The 20,520-nt window shown below is 39.3% G+C and overlaps 1 protein-coding gene and 1 long non-coding RNA gene across 11 annotated transcripts in view; one reads left to right on the top strand and one right to left on the bottom strand.

Moving 5' to 3' along the window:
• The window catches only part of USP6NL (USP6 N-terminal like), a 246,577-nt gene that overhangs the window by 168,343 nt on the left and 57,714 nt on the right, over positions 1-20,520 (top strand). For all 10 annotated transcript variants that reach the window (XM_045060857.1, XM_045060859.1, XM_045060858.1 and 7 more), the window contains 2 exons: positions 397-436; positions 12,793-12,873. In XM_045060857.1, coding sequence (XP_044916792.1) covers positions 397-436; positions 12,793-12,873 — 121 coding nt within the window. The remainder of the gene's footprint in view (positions 1-396; positions 437-12,792; positions 12,874-20,520) is intronic.
• LOC111561282 lies at positions 255-12,374 on the bottom strand. Its single transcript, XR_002743651.2, has 3 exons — positions 12,025-12,374; positions 11,234-11,333; positions 255-928 (listed from the first exon to the last, which is right to left on the bottom strand). It is a non-coding gene; the product is annotated as an uncharacterized LOC111561282 (long non-coding RNA).

Genomic DNA, 20,520 nt, shown 5'->3' with positions numbered 1-20,520 from the left:
ATTTGGTAGAGTGGAAGCTTATGTAGTTTGATCCATTCTTGTGATGACAGATAAATGGTCGTATATCATAGGTACCTGTAGGTATATAATTTTTAAAAAGTTCACTGTGGAGGGTCCTGGGTGGCTCAGTTGGGTAAGTGTCCGATTTGATTTCACCTTAGGTCACGATCTCACAGTTCATGGGTTCAAGCCCCACATCAGGCTGTGCACCAACAGCATGGAAACTGCTTGGAATTCTCTCTTTGCCTCTCTCTCTGCCCTGTCCCTGCTCATCCGTGCAAGCACTCTCTCTCTTGCTCGCTCGCTCTCTCTCAAATAAGCTTAAAAAATAAATAAATAAAAATAAAAAGCTACTGTGATCTCCACTATTTCACATATACTGTTCTTCCTTTGCAGCGAGGAGGAGCTCCCATATCATAATGCGGCTGTGGAACGGGTGAGTCCAGCTCCACATTTATTTTTTGTTTCTAGTGAGTTATGTTTATCAGAGGGATAAAATCCACCACCTCTGTGATTTTGAGTGCCGGCTTATATGTAAATGGTACAGGCATTGTTCGAGTTTGACCCAGAGTATACCACAGTAAGGAAGTAATTAATGGTGAAATAATTTTAGGAGGTTTTTGGAACTTCTGATAGATAGTTGAGAAAAAAAGAAAGGTAGCAGTCATCAGAGACTTGTATGCTAGACAGTTAGCTCTCAGTCTAGGACCCAGTCCACTTCTCATTCATGCTTTGAATGCAGAGCCCTTTCAGAGCACGGTTGCTGGGACCTTCTTCCGTCTCTTAGGTCAGACTCTCTGGGCAGGAACTCAGGACATCTGCAGAAAGCTTCTGAAGCGATTCTCAGGCACTCTTTGGCTAATAAAGCACCATTCTAGACCCATAGTTTTTTGTTTCAGAACTGTTCCATGAGGCTGTATCAAATTTCCTACAAACAAAAACAACAAAACTTTGCCTTATTCAAGTAAGTCTTTTAGCTTTTAAGGACTTAGAGAAATCTTACGTATAGTAAACCTGTCACTGTTTTTAAGCTTAGTGTTTCCACCTTTCTTCATTATACTTGGTTGGCTAGGGAGTTGGTTCCATAGGTGCATGTGCATGAGAACTAGAGATTGAGTGGTTTTTTTCTTTTTAATTTTTTTACTATCTATTTATTTTTGAGAGAGAGAGAGAGAGAGAAAGAGTGCGAGCGGGGGGGGGGGGGGGAGGCACAGAATCCAAAGCAGGCTTCAGGCTCTGAACTGTCAGCACAGAGCCCGACATGGGGCTTGACCCCACAAACTGTGAGATCATGACCTGAGCTGAAGTCGACACTTAACCGACTGAGCCACCCAGGTGCCCCAAGATTCAGTGTTTTAAGGTTCATCAGATGTTCCCTCCCCATCTCTGTTTTTTTCTGTACCAAAAAGTGAATTGCAGAATGAAAGGCAGGCTATTTATTGGGATTATCTTCAGTTTGTGTATGTTTGATGTGGGAAGGAGGCTGGGTTTCAGATAATAGAGGTAAAAATATTGTAATGAGAATTTGAAAAATACTTTAGAAAATCTCTCTAAAATCAAAAATTTCTGAAAAAAAATGAAGCATACCTTTAAGATGTAGACAAAATTGCCATTGATATATATGAAGATCATTAGAGGTACTTCCTGCAGTTGAATTGTCATGTGACTGCCTCATTCTCTCCCAGTACCATAACCTTGATGTTTTAGCAAATGAGTTTCTTAGTAGATACGTTATTGAGTAGCAACTGTGTATCAAGCCCTGGGGTAGGTACTGCCTAGAATACTAGGGTCAGATAAGACATAGTTTCTGCTTTGAGACACTCACTGTCCATCCAATGACTAGAGGAAGGTCAAGTGAGACAATAGATAGGAGATTATTGATGACTTCTATCAGTCCACCTTGAAAAGGGAACCTGAGGGCTTGTTCCCACTCTCTTGTCTAGTGTCCTGACTTCACTGATCCTTGGACTCCACTGCTAGAACCACTGTGACATTATCTCTCACCATACTCTTGTCTTCATTCCCCTCTCTTCCTAGCTGAAATCCTACTCTAGGTCACTACAGTCACTCGCACATACCTTTCTCCTCCTTGCCTCTCTTTCTTCCTCTGGACTAAACTCCAGGCCACGTTGAGGCCAGCTTTCTGCCTCTGCAGTGCCTGCTTCTGTCTGGCTCAGTGTAACTGGGAAAAGACTCACAACCATGCTGACTGGTTTCACTTTAAAGTCATGATCACAAACTTCAGTCGAACGTTAATGCTGCCTAGAGATCATGCTGTTCCTAGTGAATTTTTGCTCCATTTCAGCCACTGGAACATTCTTTCCTGCTTAGATCTCCAGTACCTCGTCCATGCTCTCAGTTCATGTTCTTACTTCTTACAAGGAAATAGAAGCAATCAGAGGAGAACTTCCACAAACGCCCATAACCATACCTGTTTTCATCTATGCTTATGGGCTCTGATCACTGTTGCTTGTTCAGGGACATCACTCAGTCTCTTCTTCCCTCTCCCACCTGAATTCATTCTCTTTCTGCTTGATGTTTCCCATCAATGTAAAATGTATTATCTCTCTCAGAAAACAACAACAAGACTACCAATCTTCTTTTTCTTTCTTTTTTTTTTATATGAAATTTATTGTCAAATTGGTTTCCATACAACACCCAGTGCTCATCCCAACAGGTGCCCTCCTCAGTACCCATCACCCACTTTCCCCTCCCCCCAACCCTCAGCAACCCTCAGTTTATTCTCAGTATTTAAGAGTCTCTTATGGTTTGCCTCCTTCCCTCTCTGTAACTCCCCCCCCTTCCCCTCCCCCTCCCCCATGGTCTTCTGTTTGAGTTTCTCAGGATCCATATATGAGTGAAAACATGGTATCTGTCTTTCTCTGCCTGACTTATTTCACTTAGCATAATACTCTCCATTTCCATCCACGTTGCTACAAATGGCCAGATTTCATTCTTTCTCATTGCCAAGTAGTACTCCATTGTGTATACAAACCACAATTTCTTTATCCATTCATCAGTTGATGGACATTTAGGCTCTTTCCATAATTTGGCTATTGTTGAAAGTGCTGCTATCAACATTGGGGTACAAGTGCTCCTATGCATCAGCACTCCTGTATCCCTTGGGTAAATTCCTAGCAGTGCTATTGCTGGGTTATAGCATAGGTCTATTTTTAATTTTTTGAGCAACCTCCACACTGTTTTCCAGAGCGGCCGCACCAGTTTGCATTCCCACCAACAGTGCAAGAGGATTCCTGTTTCTCCACATCCTCACCAGCATCTATAATCTCCTGATTTGTTCATTATGGCCACTCTGACTGACGTGAGGTGGTATCTGAGTGTGGTTTTGATTTGTGTTTCCCTGATGAGGAGCGACGTTGAGCATCTTTTCATGTGCGTGTTGGCCATCTGGATGTCTTCTTTAGAGAAGTGTCTATTCATGTTTTCTGCCCATTTCTTCACTGGGTTATTTGTTTTTTGGGTGTGGAGTTTGGTGAGCTCTTTATAGATTTTGGATACTAGCCTTTTATCTGATATGTCATTTGCAAATATCTTTTCCCATTCCATCGGTTACCTTTTAGTTTTGTTGATTGTTTCCTTTGCAGTGCAGAAGCTTTTTATCTTGATGAGGGTTCAATAGTTCATTTTTGCTTTTAATTCCCTTGCCTTTGGAGATGTGTCAAGTAAGAAATTGCTGTGGCTGAGGTCAGAGAGGTTTTTCCTGCTTTCTCTCTAGGGTTTTGATGGTTTCCTGTCTCACATTCAGGTCCTTCATCCATTTTGAGTTTATCTTTGTGACTGGGAGTAAGAAAGTGGTCTAGTTTCATCCTTCTGCATGTTGCTGTCCTGTTCTCTCAGCACCATTTGTTAAAGAGACTGACTTTTTTCCACCGGATATTCTTTCCTGCTTTGTCAAAGATTAGTTGGCCATACATTTGAAGACCGCCAATCTTCTTTTGCCCCATTTCCTCCTCAAAACCTCCAGAACTGCCCTGATTCTCTTTTGCTCTTAGAGCAACGCTTCTTGAAAGAGGTGTCTCTACTCTTTCTTCTCCATTTCTTTCCTGCATTTCCTGCTTGCATCCATTCCAATCAGATTTTTCGCTTTCCCCCTTATCCCCACCTCCTTCTGGCCTGTATTAAGTTCCCTAATTCCCTTTATGCTGTGATGCAGCCGTCAGTTCCCAGTCTGACTCTTGGTCTGCCTGCAGTGTGTGTTTGAAGCGGTAGGCTGCGGTCTCCTTCCTACACGTTCTCTCTTCCTGGCCCTCAAACCCTCATGCGTTCCGCGTGTTCTTTCCTCACTGGCTGCTGTTTCTCAGTTTCTCTGCTTGTACCTTCTCATCTCCTTGATCTCTGTACTTTGATGTGCCCCAGAGCGAGGCCTTGAACTTCTCTTTCCTATCTGTATTTTTTCCTTGGTCATCTCATCTTGTCTCTGGCTCTAAATGCCAACTGTGTGTTGATGACTTGGCTCCCCAAATCCCAGGCTTGTGTACCCTGGTACATTCATTTAAATGTCTACACTTAGGTGTCTAATGAATGTCCAAACTGGAGCTTCTGTTATTCTCTTTAAATCCATTCTGTCAACAGACTTCCCCTTGTCAGTAAATGGGAACTCTACTCTTCTAGCTGTTCAGTCTAAACTTGTAAGTTATCTTTGACTTTCGTTCATACCCCACATTTCGTCTGTCAGCAATCCTATGAGCTCTGCCTTCAAAATGGATTCAGAATCTGATGACTTATCATCACCACTTTTGCCCCCCTGTCCACTGTTAATGTCTCTTCTGGAGCTTTCTGTCTTCCTGCTTCTGCTGTTGTACCCCTCTCTCCCCACAGTCTTTCTCTGTTCACCGAAAGAGAGAGATTGAGCCTGTCACATAAGATTGTGACACTCTGATTGGAACATCGTTTTGGCTTTCAGTTGTATCCACAGTAAAAGGATAAGTCCTCAGAGTGACCTTCATTGCCCTTTATGACCTTGTTTCCGTTAAGTCTCTTGTTTCATTTTCAGTGCCTTCTCTTCTTTACTCACTGTGCTCCTTCGTGGTTCCAGAGCACGCCTGCCATATTCCTTCTTTGGCTGCTTCCTCTCCTAGGGTGCTTTCCCCCCTTCGTCCCCATAGCTATAGGACCCATTCCATTTCCTTTCCTATTTACTCAAATGTCACCTTCACCTTCAGAATAAGACCTTCCCTGGCATGATACCTAAAATTGCAAACTCCCTCCCCCCACCACATCCTAATTATCCCCCTCCTTCCTTTATTTTTCTCCTTAACACTTAACACTATTTCACATTCTATAAATATGTTACTCACTTCTTGTGTGTGTGTGTGTGTGTGTGTGTGTGTGTGTGTGTGTGTGTGTGTTTGCTCTCCAGGATGTAATTTGGCGGGGGGGATGTACTTTGTCCTGTATCCCCAGAACACAGAGCATTGCACATAGTCTAGGCTGAGCAAGTGGTGGCTGAATGGATAATCAAATGAATGTAATGGCTGCTTTATAACACTAAATACGGTGACTTAAACACTTGAATGTTACAGTGGCCTTTATTTAAGAAATTAGGGAGAGAAGAATTGGAAGGTATCGTTTAACAAAAGATACCCATAATTGGCATAATAAAATCTGGTAACTCGGTATAGACTTCTGCCTTCAGTGCCCCCACCTCTCTTTTTCTTTGTTATAATTTTCTGGTCCAGAAAGTCCACAAGTCTGGGAACTGGTGATATAGATGATTCAAGAAAGGTGGCAGCGAACGAAAGAAGAAATACAAGACAGAAACTAGTGGAAGATGCATGCTTGAGGGAGGTTGTTTTTACATTTTTATTTTTTCAGAGTCTTGCCTATGCAATAAAAGACCTACCCAGTGCAATTATACTTATAATTAATTGGTTATTTACTTTAAAGTGTTTAATAGGAAGTCACTCAAAAAATCTATGCATACCTTAATAATTTAACATAAGACATAATTTTATATTCATCTGCCAATCTTTTATGAAGCGAGATGCAGGATACTGAGGCTGCTCATTGAGATTCCACTTCTGCCTTTTGTATGAGTTTTCTATAAAACGGCAAGTGTATTGTATGACCTGCCCTTTATACTTTTGGTTTCTTTATCGTGGAATGAGAACTTCAGACACATGCAGACGAGCAGTCGGGGACTGTAACCTTTTTAGTTTATCAGAATTTCCCGCAGTTTTTCTGGGTTCAGTTCAGTTCAGGTATTCTTAGTGACTGCCTAGTCCTAATGGCCAAGCCCTGCAGTTTCCAGAAAACTAGTAAACAATAGTGCACATATGGCTTCATCGAACAACCTCAGTGGAAACAGTACCATGCTGAATTCTGCACGTGTGTGTTAATCTTTACAAAGCACACACTCGAAGTGTGCACTTCCTGCCCTTTGGGAGACTCGTACACTAATGCATAGTCGTGTAATCATGGTTTTAGTTCCAGCTTTGCCCACGTGTTATTGTACAGAAAGCAGTTCTCTGCTTAAAACAGGGGTAGTAGTAGGCAGTCTCTCTTAGGAGAATTAGTGTTGATATTTGCAGAGTGCTTTGGATTCCCCTGAATAGGCATTTAAACAAATAAACAATCACACTTATTATATTTATTTGGCAGAGAACAATCTTAATAATGGATTATATTGTTTCTTCGAGCTTATTGATGTTTTTAATAAGGAGGAAAGGATATGTAAAGCTATGAATTTTCACGAATTCAGCTGTTTCTTTATGTAATGCAACATTTTGAATAGCTTATGGAATATTGGAATCTATTCGTATCTTTAAAAACTGTATCTTAATTTTATGTGGTGTGAAATCTTACTCAAAATACATGACCAATAGACTTTTCAGTGTCATTATTCTGTCTAAACAGGGCTCTTTCCTCCCTGTACTTCTTGTCCTCTCCTGACCTCTGCTGGTGAGGTCTAGGCGTGTGGGACTCCAGTCCACTATCCTCAGTCACCCATTCCAATACTCAAATAGGAGAGACAGAAAAGCATCTGAAGATTTGAACTTCAGTAGAGTTCCAAGATTTCTTATTCTAGAAGAGAAGTCCATTTAATATCTGTCCATGCATTATGTATATGTAGGGCCATTACTGTCAGGATTATTAATCATGTTAATCACCTTAAGACAACTGGGCATCAGATTGCAAACTTCAAATGAAAGGTTTAGTCCTTTTCTGAAAACAGCTCATGGGAAGAAAAGTGCACAACGTGGTTGGTTTTCATAGTCAGTGAGGTAATAGAGAGCTAGTAGTAGACTTAAAGATCTCGGCGTTATTTTCCTTTGGATAGATGTTGTTTTGAAGTTCTCAGGGGAATATAATTTTCTTATACTAGGGTCTCCTATATGATTTTAGCAGTTACAACGTTGAGCTCACCTAGTACCCGATTTTTAGCTTTTGAAAACCATTCCCCATTAAAAAGAACCACTGTTTCTTAAAAAAGTGGCTGATCTAGGTTCGGGGTAGAAAAAGTATACAGTAAAGTGAACCTGATTATCTTGTGCCAGATAGGGCATGTCTCAAGGATCCATTTGAAGGGGCAGATCTCCAACCACTTAAGAGGCAGTCCTGCCAAATTTGGGACAGTTTGAGCTTCAAAAGAATAATGATGAGAGTGGATTATAACACATAGAATAAAATATTTCTTTGGGGTGCCTGAGTGTCTTAGTTAAACCTCCAACTCCATATTCGGCTCAGGTCATGACCTCACAGTTCATGAGTTTGAGCCCCATATCAGGTTCTACCCTGACAGTGTAGAGCCTGCTTGGGATTCTCTCTCTCTCTCTCTCTCTCTCTCTCTCTCTCTCTCTCTCTCTCTCTCTCTCTCTGTCTCTCTGTGCCTCCCCCACACTCTTGTTCTCTCTCTCAAATATATAAACATTTGAAAAAAAAATAGTTCTTTATACCATAGTGTTATTTCAAAGGGAAGAGGGGCTAGAAGAGAAAGATTTTTAAATAGAAAAGTGTCAATAATATAGAAGGAGTCCTAGAAAAAAACCCACCACATCATTGTAGAACCACCAGAATCAGAATCTGTTCAGACAGGGATTATTTGAGGGTAATAAGATCACTGGATAGAATTGTGAAGGAACAGGATGTCCACACTCCCTCAAAGCCTACCACACAGACTATAGTTGACCATTGACCATACAGTGGGGGCAGGGGTGCTGACCCCTCGTGCAGTTGAAAATCCGCATAGAACTTTTGAGTTCCCCTAATCTTAATTACTAATAGCCTGCTATTGACTAAAAGCCTTACAGATAACGTGAACAGTCAATTAACATATTTTGAGTGCTGTATGTATTAGATACTGTATTCTTACAATGAAGTAAGCTGGAAAAAAGAAAATGATGTTAAGAAAATTGTAAGAAAGAGAAAATACATTTAGAGTACTATGCTGTATCAGAAAAAAATCCACATATAAGTGGACTCGCACAGTTCAAACCCATATATCATTTAAGGGTGAGCTGTATAAATACATGGTGCAGTGTTCTAACTTTTTGCGTGCTCAAAATATTTCAGAACAAGAGTTGGGAGAAGTCAGATGTCTGTGTATGAAGTCAACAGAGCTTCTGGTAGCAATTTTGTGTAGACTTCTAATATCAGTAGTTCTGCCTTTTGGCGATACTTTGAAAGGTGTTGCCAACATGATGGAATGATAACCATTTTTACCATTGTGTAAGAGATACTATTATAATTTATTTCTGGTTATTTCTGTATTACAATGATTGAATTACTTCCAAAAGTATTTATGATCTTGGTTCATCCATTCATATTTTTTCTCTTTCATACCCCTCTACCTCTGGTAGAATGCTATTAATTGTTTCACAGTGCTGTTCACTTATTTTTCTGTATATAAATTGTGTTTAACTTAAAAATATTTAACTCTTTAAATATAACAACCCCTCTTTTAGGTGTTAAAATTAGAACAGGAATATATGATACGGTTCCTATTGTCAAGGAGTTTCTATGGTAATAATAATAATAATGATATGATTTGGCCATTTAGGGCAACTAAAACACAGCTGTTTGGTATTATAATAATCCTAATAATTCTTACTTTGTAGACAAGACAACTAAGATACAGAGAGATTAAGAAACTTGCCCCAAATGAAACAGGTAGGAAGGGGCAAAATTCAAATTTAAACCCAGGCCAGCTGGGTCCTCAGTCCATGCCATAAAATGCTGAGGAAACAGTTAATTTTGCTTGGACCATGAAGGCATTTGAGAAAGGTTCCAGACCTTTGACATTTAACTGAACGGATATATTTTACCAGATGATGTTGGGGAAGAGCATCATAGGCAGACAAATAGCAAACTTTGCTTAAAGAGTCATGAAAATCTCTTATGTGCTGGGAATGACGAATAGTTCAGAGTGGCCAGATCATACAAGTAGCAGGGAGTGAAACTGGAAGGTGAACAGGGCCATGTGGTGAAGAGCCATCCATGTAGAAGTTTGAACTTTATTTGTAGATAGTGGGTAGCCATTGAGGGGTTTTGAACTGTGATGCATTTAAAAAGATGTGGTAGCAGTGGAGGTGGAGTTGAAGACCACCCCAGCTACCAGTGAGGAGTTAGTGCCTTCATCTAGGAGTTAGGATTGCTGAACCAGGACAGGAGACATGATGGAAGCAAGAGACATGGATGGACCAGCAGAATGTGGACTGGGGAGTGGGAAGGAAGGGAACGGTTTTAGTTTGATAGGCTTAGTAGGTAGTGATGCTGTGGATTCATGTTGGAGAAGAGAAGGGGAATAGCATGGTCAGGGAGTAGTTTGGGATATGTTGAGATTGAGTATCTGCTGAGCTTATAGGTCGAGATTCTCACTCGATGTTATATTCTGTCTAGTTTGTCTTGGTGTTACTGAGTCCACGACAAGATGGTGTTCGTTAGCCTGTTTTTCTGGAGCATTCAGGTTCACATCTGTCACCTGTGGTTTCAGTTACTTCTTATTTCAGAATAAGTTCTGGAATAGTTAGTTGTAGCATGTTTGGCGATAGAGTATATTTTATCCACGAGTTGTAGATTCATGAGTGGGGGGAAGACATTCACTGCGTTCAGCTCAGGCGTAGCTGAATTGATGGCATCACGGAGTTAACATTTAAACGAGATGGAACTACTAATACATAATTTTTAAATCCTGCAGCATGGGAGCTTTTCCCAAGGTGTGTCTTTTTTTCCCCCCTGTAGGGGAAAGAAAAGCATACTTAATGGTTTTTAAAATTGTGTTTGTGTGTTTTGTCCTTCCGTGTTAGTGTGTAGCATTTAAAATTACATATATGATAAATATGAGAATATAAGGTATGCCTTACAAAAAGAATAACTACTTCTTAAAGTGATTCATTGATAATTCATAGTCATAAAAATGAAACATAGCAAGAGACCTGCTAGGTCTCAGCAGGGTTGTTCCTGGCAGAGTGTATGTTATTATACTCTAGGGTTGGCTTGAATTATTTGGTGTTTTCCTGTTGGTGGAGAAAGGGGTTGTGTTTGAAGAAGTCAGGGGAGGAAGTGCCGAAGAACAAAAAACTACTAAACTTTGATCAATCTTAATTTTTCACAGCTTGGCCTTCTCTAAAGTCACATTTAGCAGAAACATTAATTAGATTTCAGTGCCCCACTGAGCTTTAAAATTAAACATATTTCTGGAACCATCTGTAACATTTTATCACTAATAATATAATGAAGAATATGCTCAGTCTTTTGAAAAATGGGAATTATAACAGTACGTTTTGCTCACGAGTGATCATCTTTTATTATGAACAACCCATCACAATTTCTAGTAAGAGTTAAGTAATTAAAGGGTTTTAAAAATATGCCTAAAAATAAAATTCTCTAAAAATATTTGCGTTTTTAGAAATTGAGAATCATTTCCCCAAATCAGGATTTTCTTTGGGATTTTATGCTTCTTTTAAATCTAAAAATATTGATGGTGGGCATATGCCGTCTGCCTGTGAGACTGCACTGAAGACCGTCAGTAAGAGCCATTGCTTTCATCTAAACTATAATTACCTGAACCGAGGACACGTGGGAAGCAAGAGACATAGATGTGGTGGCTAAGCGTGTAGGTCCTGAAGCCAAGCTGCCCGGCTTTGGACCTCTCTTCAAACTTGACTTTACCAGATGGGGGAATTTGAAAGTCCTTTAACCCCCTGTACCTCTGTTTCCTTATTTGTAAAACAGGGACGATTATACTTACCTCACAGGGTTGTCATAAGCTTACCGTTTGGAGCATGAAGTATGTCTTCGGAACCGTTTTCTTTCCCGTATGGGCTTTCCTTTCCTTTGCTTTTGCTTCATCCACCTATGACACTGACAGAGGCCTCCAGAAAAGAAAATGTGGGGATTGAGGAGAATTGACAAAATGGCGGAATCTCAGCTCACTCACCAGAAAGGATTACTTTGGATTCCTTTCGTGAGAATGAAATAGTTTGGGACCTACTCTGTGTCCGGCACTGTTCTGGGGACTGGGGAGACCGCAAACACGTCTGCCTTCACGGGGTGCGGAGTCGTTAGGGGAGAATGTGCGTTAGGTGCGCAGCAGCAGTGGGCTCCCTGACTCTGAAGCCCGGCAGGAGACGGTCTGACCCGGTTACACAAAGAGGTCCCCACAGACTTTTTGGCTGAGGAGGGTATTTTCCTCTGTCTGAAAGGATGGGATACAAAAGCGCCTTCCACAATTGTGTCGGGCTTCTGAAGAAGAGGGACGGATGAGCTGTACATGCCTAGTTCTTTGTCTAAATTTACTAATCAGGTAAGTCACTTTACCACCTTAGGAGCTGATAAGAGGTTGGACAACAGGCCCAAATAATTAGGAAGAAACGTCCCTTCTCCTGGAGACCAAAGAAGGAAGGAAGAAGCATTTTCTGTACCACCCTCCCCATCCCCCAGCTTTGCTCCAAATCCCAATTTGGTGTGACATCTAAGACCCCTGCCTACGTTTTCGGCCTCATCCCCTGATGCTTTTTTCTTTAGCTCTTTAGAACTACTGTCAGGCACCACGGGCTGAATTACCTCAGAGCTACATCTATCCATGTTTCTTAGAATATTCATTCCCACGTTGTGCTTGATAAAAATCCTAATAATGTTTCAGTTCTTCATTTAGGGCTTATCTTCTTTAACATCCCTAGGTGGATTTGACTGCCCCTTCCATTGTGACCTTGCTGTCACCTTTTCTGACCTTATGTTGTCACACAAGTCACAACACTCTCCCATGTCCATGACAGTTGCCCCGAGCAGACACTGATCTTCAGGGGAACAACTTTACTTACTTTTGGACAAATTTTTCACTAGCATATTGCTAGTTATATGTTAATCTCTCCACACATAAATACCCGGTTCTCCTTTAAAGAATCATCTTGGTCACTGAAAACATTAGTTAGAATTCAGTAAAATGTAACAGAGGAGAATTGAATTTTGAAGGTCTTTTTGTTGTAGTTGTTGTTGTGGCTGCATAAAACATATTGCAAAGTAACTAAAAATGTCCTTTTGGTTTAGTTTTGTAGAATACATAGTATTTTCAGCAATTAATTTAAAAGCATTGGAAAATTTAAACGATTCCTTTCTCTTTACCTGTCTTTAGCTATGGAATACTATTGCTACAACTATAATCAATTATCTAACTTCTTAGAATTAGAAAGTATATTTGCTATCTAAGAGTTTAACTTTTTTAGTAGTTTTTGTCGTTGTTAAGCAGCATTTTTTTTTTATTTTGTAATGTTTTTGGTAATTTGTAAGTACAGAAGCCTTAAACAGTAACATTGAATTTCAATTTCATTTTAGCAAAAACAACTGGAAATTGAAAGAACAACTAAGTGGTTGAAAATGCTAAAAGGATGGGAAAAATATAAGAACACTGAAAAGGTAATTAAAATAATGTTATTTCTATCTGATACTGTACAAATTGAATGTGGATTTTCCTAATAAAAGCTTTTCTTAAATGATAGGAGTATTCATATTCTTGTTAAAAATTTCACTATAACTTAATTTAGTAAATTAGGAGTATTTATGTTGTAACAGAATGTCTAGTTAAGAGAATGTACTGGACAGTGTAGAGGTAGGATGGTTTCAGGAGTGATTTGCTTCAGACTCTCCATTGTGTTGCCTATGACTTAGTTTCTTTCCCTCTCTCTTCTCTGACTTCTGCACTGTCATCTTTATCTTGAGGTTGGCTCCCCTGTGTCATCAAAATCATTGCAGTAGTTCCAGGCTTCATATCCACATGTCACACTGGTCAGGAAGAGGGCTGGCCTCTCAAAGCTTTCCCTGAAGCAGGAGCAATCTCCTTTTCTAAAAGCTTCTAGCAAATCTCCCCTTAAATCTTTCTGCCCTGTACGGTTGGTGCTAAGTTTTAAACCAATTAAAACAACACACACATTGGGGCGCCTGGGTGGCGCAGTTGGTTAAGCGTCCGACTTCAGCCAGGTCACGATCTCGCGGTCCGTGAGTTCGAGCCCCACGTCAGGCTCTGGGCTGATGGCTCAGAGCCTGGAGCCTGTTTCCGATTCTGTGTCTCCCTCTCTCTGACCCTCCCCCGTTCATGCTCTGTCTCTCTCTGTCCCCCAAAAAATAAATAAACGTTGAAAAAAAAAATTAAAAAAAAAAAAAAACACACACATCTATTTAGTATCACCCCCAGTCTCCTCACAAAAGTCTTTATACATTGGGAAGCTGTGAAATTCATGGTGGTAGAGAAAAGGGCTTTCTGGTTTTTTAATGAGAAAAGGGCTCTCTGGTTAAATAAAGTTGGGAATATCAGAACGAGCCAAAGTTAAGCAAAGTTAAGTCCTTTATTACAGGACTCCTCAGAGTCTTTATTATAACTTGTGGTAGGGGGACCACACCTTGAGGGACCTTAAATTGAGTGAAACTTATTAGATAGTGGAAATCTTTTTGTCATAGGGCATCTCACAGGACTAATGTCCCTTTTCTTTTTGAGCATCCTAAATACCCTTATTTAAAGTCTCTTAGACTCTTTTATTATTTTATTTTCATCAGGTGTAAGTTCATTTTGGGATTGTCGATTTTATTAACTGTTGCTTTAGTATTAGGTTGGAACTCAAAGATGTTTTCTGAGAGGAATCAGTTTAGAGTAGAATGTGAGGTATAACATCTGTGCCCTTGTTCCTTATCATGCTGTCGCCCATACTGGCCCAAAGTTGGCACCTACTTTACCTCATGTCCTTGTGGAAAGATTGCTCAAGTGGTGATGACAGGGTAAATGTTGACGCACGGCACCTACCTTTCATCTCCCATTCAGTCCAGCAAAGTATTTGTAGAATTATACGGCTTAATGTTCTTCTTTAGTATACATATATCTATGAAAGTATGTAAGCCTGTGCAAAAATAAGCAATTCTACTAGGCTATTATTCTGACAGCAACTCTGGCTAATGTAGTTCCCAGGAAGAGAGATTTTAACAGAACTGTTTTCTTTGATGTGTAATTTTAAAGCCCTTTCCCACAGCTATAATGCTGGAATTATTTGATGATATATATGGTCCAATTTGATGTGAAACAAAATGTACCTTCTAAAAGAATCGCTGCTTTCAGTTCATACCTAGTTTTAAATTGTACTGAGGCAAAAAAAAACAAAAAACAAAAAAAAAACCACGTATTTTTCTTCTCTTCCAAGAGGAGGTATACGTTTTCTCTCCACAGATTCCTTACTTATGTAATGGTAACACGAAGAAATTTCTAAAAATATCTTGAAGTAAAAATACAGCTGTGATAGAGAATATTGGATGGAGTTGTTAAGAATCCAAGCTTTAATGGAAGACTTTCCATTCAGGTTGTTTGTGTTGCTTGTGTGTTCTCGCCGTGAACACTGTCTCTCCGTTTTCACTGCGCCAGTGTTAAGTAGTGTTGGGTTTTAAAAATATAGTCTACTAAATGCAGTTATCTCTGTTTTTGTTTTTGTTTTTTTTTTGAGTTTATTTATTTTGAGAGAGAGCAAGTGAGCATGAGCCGGGGAGGGACAGAGTGAGTGAGTGAGTGAGAGAGAGAGAGAGAGAGAGAGAGAGAGAGAGAGAGAATCCCAAGCTGAGCAGGGAGTCTGATGTGGGGCTCAATCCCACAACCGCAAGATCAGATGTGAGCCCGTATCAAGAGTCGGACGCTGACTGAGCTACCCAGGTGCCCCAAAGTTATCTCTGTTAAGTGGAGACATTACGATGTAATCAGTTGTGATGTAATTGTGTCTAAGTTGTGTCACAGCTGAGTACCTACGAAAGATACACTTGTTATTTTTTTAAAGTCAAATAACTGAATGGACCTTACATTAGCATTTTATTTTACAATGGGAAAATGGAGGCACAAAGTTTATAAATCAGTTCCTCAAGGTCACACAGCTTGTTAGTCGCAAGCAGGAGATCCCACGTCCAGACTCAACAGTTCATTCGTTGTATCATCTTCTATGTTGGCTTTCCCTATTGGTGTTTGTCAGCAAAAGGTCAGAGGAAGTAGAACACAGTTATAAGATGCAGTAGGGCCTTGTGTATGGTTTAAAGCTGTTTTAGATCCAGGGGCTCCTGGGTGACTCAGTCGTGTAAGCGCTTGACTCTTGATTTCAGCTCAGGTCGTGATACCACGGATCGCGCTGCACTGACAGCATAGAGCCTGCTTCGGATTCTCTCTCTCCCTCTATCTACCCCTCCCTCTGTCCCTCTCAAAATCAATGAATAAACTTAAAAGAAAAACAAATAACTTTTTTAGATCCGGACTTGAGGGACTCCTGCCTCTCTGGAGGCAGAGATGAAGGAGCTAATGGAGCAGGGAAGCTGAAAGAAAATGGAGAGGCAGTAAAGAGACAAGCAGAGTGAGCTTCGGTTTCATGGTATACACTTGCGGTTTTGCACGTCCCCCAAACTGGGCCATATTTGGTGGGCTGAAAAGTTGACTCCCTGGCCGCCATGATGATGTGGATGGGCACATTCATCACTATTTTCAAACCACTAAGGTTAGAAAGAAGTATTGAACATGTTAAGTCAGTTGATGGGTTGTTTTTCAGTTGATGGATTTTTAAAAGGATTTGTGTGACTGAAATAGCCTACTTGATTGTGTTGGCAAGGAAACAAAGATACTGGAAGCAAAAGTAGATTTCAGGGAACCTTACTTTATTTTTTCTTTAAGGTTTGATGTATCATATCCATTAAATAAATTTCTAACAGAATTTTAAAGGTAGTACTTTTCAAATCGGAATATTAAAATGTTGTTTAAATCCAACATATAGACACTCTAAATCGTGGTTGTTAAAACTGTGGTTTCTGAAGTTGGACTAACTGAATTTCAGTTCTTTAGTTGATTAGTTTATTAGTTTTAGGACTTAGAGTTAGTTACTTTACTTTTCTGCACCTTAATTTTCTGATCCATGAAATGGGGATGATAATAGTATCTCCCTCTTTAAGAACGTGATAATATTGCAAGAAATAAATTGATATAGAAACACATATGCTGCCTCCTAATAAATAATCTGAAAATGGTAGCGTAACTTTTATTATTAAAGTTGTTATTGTTATTTGATTGATTATATTCCTCCCCGTCATCTCCACCCACATTTCCCCTTCCTGGCACATCTCTGTGTGTCCTTCAGTATTGATCTTCCCTAACTCTGTCATGTACAGTTCATGTCTCCCTTCCTCCGTTACGGTATCTCTGATACAGTCTCAAGATGAGAGCCACTGTTGCGAGACCGATAAGAAGTGACCACCACAGCAGATTCACTGCCCTCACCTCAACACCTTTATTCCTAAACTTTTTCTGGTTTTCCCTTTGACATGAGGACTAACCACCCCTGCATGCCTACCATTCTCCTTTTCCCACCCTGGCCCCCTCTGAGTCTGTGTCTGTCACAGCATCTCCCATCAGGGTGTGACAGCTCTGTAGCAAGTACTAGATGTGACTTTACTTGATAATAAAGGAGTGCCAGCTGATGCTATAATTATCTGTTTACATAATTATTTTCACTGCTACACACTGAGTTCCGAGGAACTTTTTCATGTTCATAGCCATAGTACCTAGTGAGTGTTGGCCACAAAGCAGGCAGTCACTACAAAGTTTCTTTTTAGAATGAATGATACTCATTTATGAATTGGAACACACAGCTATCACCTTGTGCTGAAGTCTACTACTTAATTGAAAGCTGTGATCTCTTACGAGGCAGTGTGATTTGGCGGAAGTGGCCTGAAGTAGGAGTAAGAAGATGAAGTTCTTTGACCTCAGCACCCATTTCTCTGGGCCCTGGTCTCCCAGCATTTAAAGGGGAGATGCACTTGCTTTGCCTCCCTTACAGACTGTTAGAGCCAGTACGAGATACTACTTTGCCAGTTAAAAGGTTCTCAACAAATGTAAACTGGGCTACCGTTCTGGAGAAGAAGCAAATTTTATTAGTAACTGTTGTACTTGATATAACTCCTACTTTGTTTTACAAAATTTCCAAAATTTCTATGATAGTTGAAAATTTGTGATGAAAAAAATATGTTGCCATAATGTCAGTCTGTGATGTAACACTGCAAGTATTTGAAAAACAATAAGCACAGTTTATTTATTTTAGGGTCTCATAATGTAATTTTTCCTGATATATGTGACTTTGTTTACATGCTTTACTTCATTACCTCCTAAAGCTTGAATTCCAGATGCATCCCTTTTTGTATTTCTTTTGAGCTTTTTAATTGAAGTGTAGTTGACCTACAATGTTACGTTAGTTTCAGGTGTATGACATGGTGAGGTGAGAACTCTGTATGTTATGCTTACCTTTTAAGTACAGTTTCACTATCATCATTTTAATGCTTTCTGCTCTTGGATTTCTTTAATATTTTCTGATCCATGTATCTTAGTAAATTCACTTGAGCGGAACGGTGGCTACTAGCTACATGCATTGTGGTCTTGGAAGGATGGTCTTTGGTTTTTATAAAATGTAAAATCATTATCTTTTGCTAAAAGATGGTGATATCTTGTGTGTGTCTTAGGCATATTATTTATCTTCTTTGTGATTCACTATCACCACCTAGAAAATTGGGATAATAACAGTTGTTGATGTGATTAAATGGGAGACACATCTATAAATAACTTAAAATAGTTTCGTGGACATAGTAAATGCTCAGTAAAAGTTATGCCTCATTTTTCATTTTAATTCTGGAGTAGCATTGGGATGATTAATTTTTTCTTCCTAACCTGAAGTTTCTCTCTTATTTCTTCTTCATATAATCATCCCTTGATTTTTTTTTTTTTTTAGCACATCAAATCATGACCAAATGGGGTTTATCTGAGGAATGCAAAGTTAGTTTAGCATCTGAACATCAGTTCAAGTAATTCAACATATATTAAAAAACTAAAAAAAAAGAAAAAACACTTCATCTGAATAGGTGTAGAAAAGGCATTTAACAAATCAAACATCCTTTCCTGATAAAAACTCTCAGTTAAGTCAGAATGCAAGGAAACTTCTCTGACACGATCAAGGGTGTCTACAAAACTGTCACTGGCATCAGACTGTCATGGTGAAAGAGTAAATTTTTTTTCCCCAAGATCAGTAACAAGACATGATATTTACTCTCATCCCTTGCTGTTTAGCATTATACTGGAGAATCTGATCAGTACAGTAAGAGAGAAAAGCCATCTGTCTTGAAAGGAAGAAATAAAGCTGTCTTTTTTGTTTTAATTTTAGATTTACTGTAAGATGAAAAATGGACATTTATATATAGTTGTTGAATACAGAATTGAATGAAAACAGTAAAATAATGTCTAAAGTCTTTTCAGGTCATATAGTTTGAGAAATACATGTCGGAACTCTTATTTTTTTATTCATTGAAAACATCAGCCTAATGGAGATTCGAGTCCACCGAAGTTACTGTTTACCTGCCATCATCTTCCACTTGACTATTGAAATTTTCCTTTTCACATTTGCAGTAATTTCCACACCTTCTGATATTCATACCTGTTGCTTACAGTACAGCATCTTTACAAATGTAGCAGATAATTTGAAAATACTTTTAGTGGGTGGTACTCCTTTAAAAAGTGTAATAATACGTATTACAGCTTTGGAATGAATGTAGATGGCACACTTTCTTTAGGAAAGTAAATCTTAAATTCACTGTTTTTTTAAACCACACCCAGTTTACAATTAATGGTGGTTAGTGTTCAGCACCTGGGAAAGCTCCAAGTAGCAGAGTCTAGTTTTCACAAAATCTTTCCCTATATATATTCTTGCAGTTAGAGTGACTGTGTGAGTTAACACATGGATGATTCTAGTCACTATCTGCTGAAATTTCACATTTGAGGCGTAGTGTGTTCATACCAGGAGAACAAAGCTGAAATTACATACGGAATTTGCCTAATGAATCAACTTCATAACATTCTCTGTTTCACAATAAAAGTTCTACAGTGTTACTCATTTTAAACCATACAATCAGTTTCATAAAGCTACATCATGACTTTGTTACTAAAGCATTAGTTTCCCAAAACTAGGTAGTATGTAGTAGGAGTTGAAACTCTGCTTATTAGTTCATAACTTGTCAGCATTTCATTTACAACTTACATCTTATTTTCTTAGCCATACTATTAACATAGATTATTTTGGTCGTAAAGGTAATTATGTGCCTATTCTTACCTTACTCCTTAAGATTTCTGCCACAATTTGTTTAATCATTTCCTTGTTTGGGCATTTACTTTAAAGTTTCAAGTTTTATTATGCACAACTTTGTAATGACCACAATAGATTTGTATGTTATTTTGAATAATTAGCCTTGAGGAAAAAAAAGAGACAATCTCAAGAAGATGGAGAAGTGTATACAGTCTTAAGATTCGTAGAGTGATAGAGGCGTACAAGGACCCAAAGAGTTGATGAAGCTGATGATTTATTCTTCATTTCATTCAAAGGTGATGGCAAGGTATTCCTGAAGAACTACCAAAATTGAAAAGAGGAGAGGGAAAAGGGAGAGACAGGGAGGGGGGGTGGTGGGTTGGAGGGGAGAGACAGGGAGGCCAGGAGTCAGGGAGAGAACTGAAGATTGAGGGTGGAGTTAGCCGAGGATAACAGGATATGTTGTGTTGACACATTCTGGAGAGCTCCAGAGAGGGGTTGCTGCAGGAAAAGACATTAGGGGTTCCAGTATTTACACGCCATGAAAACACTTCTGGGACAAGGCGACCTTTTTGTTATTTGGAGCCTTTTAGACGAACGGGGGAAAAGGAAGAAAGTACATAACTAGTTAATTATATCAACAGGGAATGTGTAAATCATGTTCACACCTTAAAAAAGAGCACTGATTATGCTTTCATTTTGTATGAGGGGTGCCTTTGTAATGGTATGAAAATACTGAAGTGTACTAGTCATATTACCACCTTCTTACTTGTGACTTCTTTCTGTGTATGTCTCCATCACTATCAAAAGAGGAGAGATGATAGGATCCAAGTGTGCCATGTCAAAATGTATCATTTGTCATGGATACTTTGAAAACAAAGGATTGACAGATATTAATTAGTTTGATTTGAGGGATCAGTCTAAGATTTGGTCATTT

Source organism: Felis catus, chromosome B4 (genome assembly GCF_018350175.1).
Source record: "Felis catus isolate Fca126 chromosome B4, F.catus_Fca126_mat1.0, whole genome shotgun sequence".
Lineage (NCBI taxonomy): Eukaryota > Metazoa > Chordata > Mammalia > Carnivora > Felidae > Felis > Felis catus.
The sequence above is the reverse complement of the archived record's forward strand: the minus strand, read 5'-3'. Positions and strand labels throughout refer to the sequence as shown.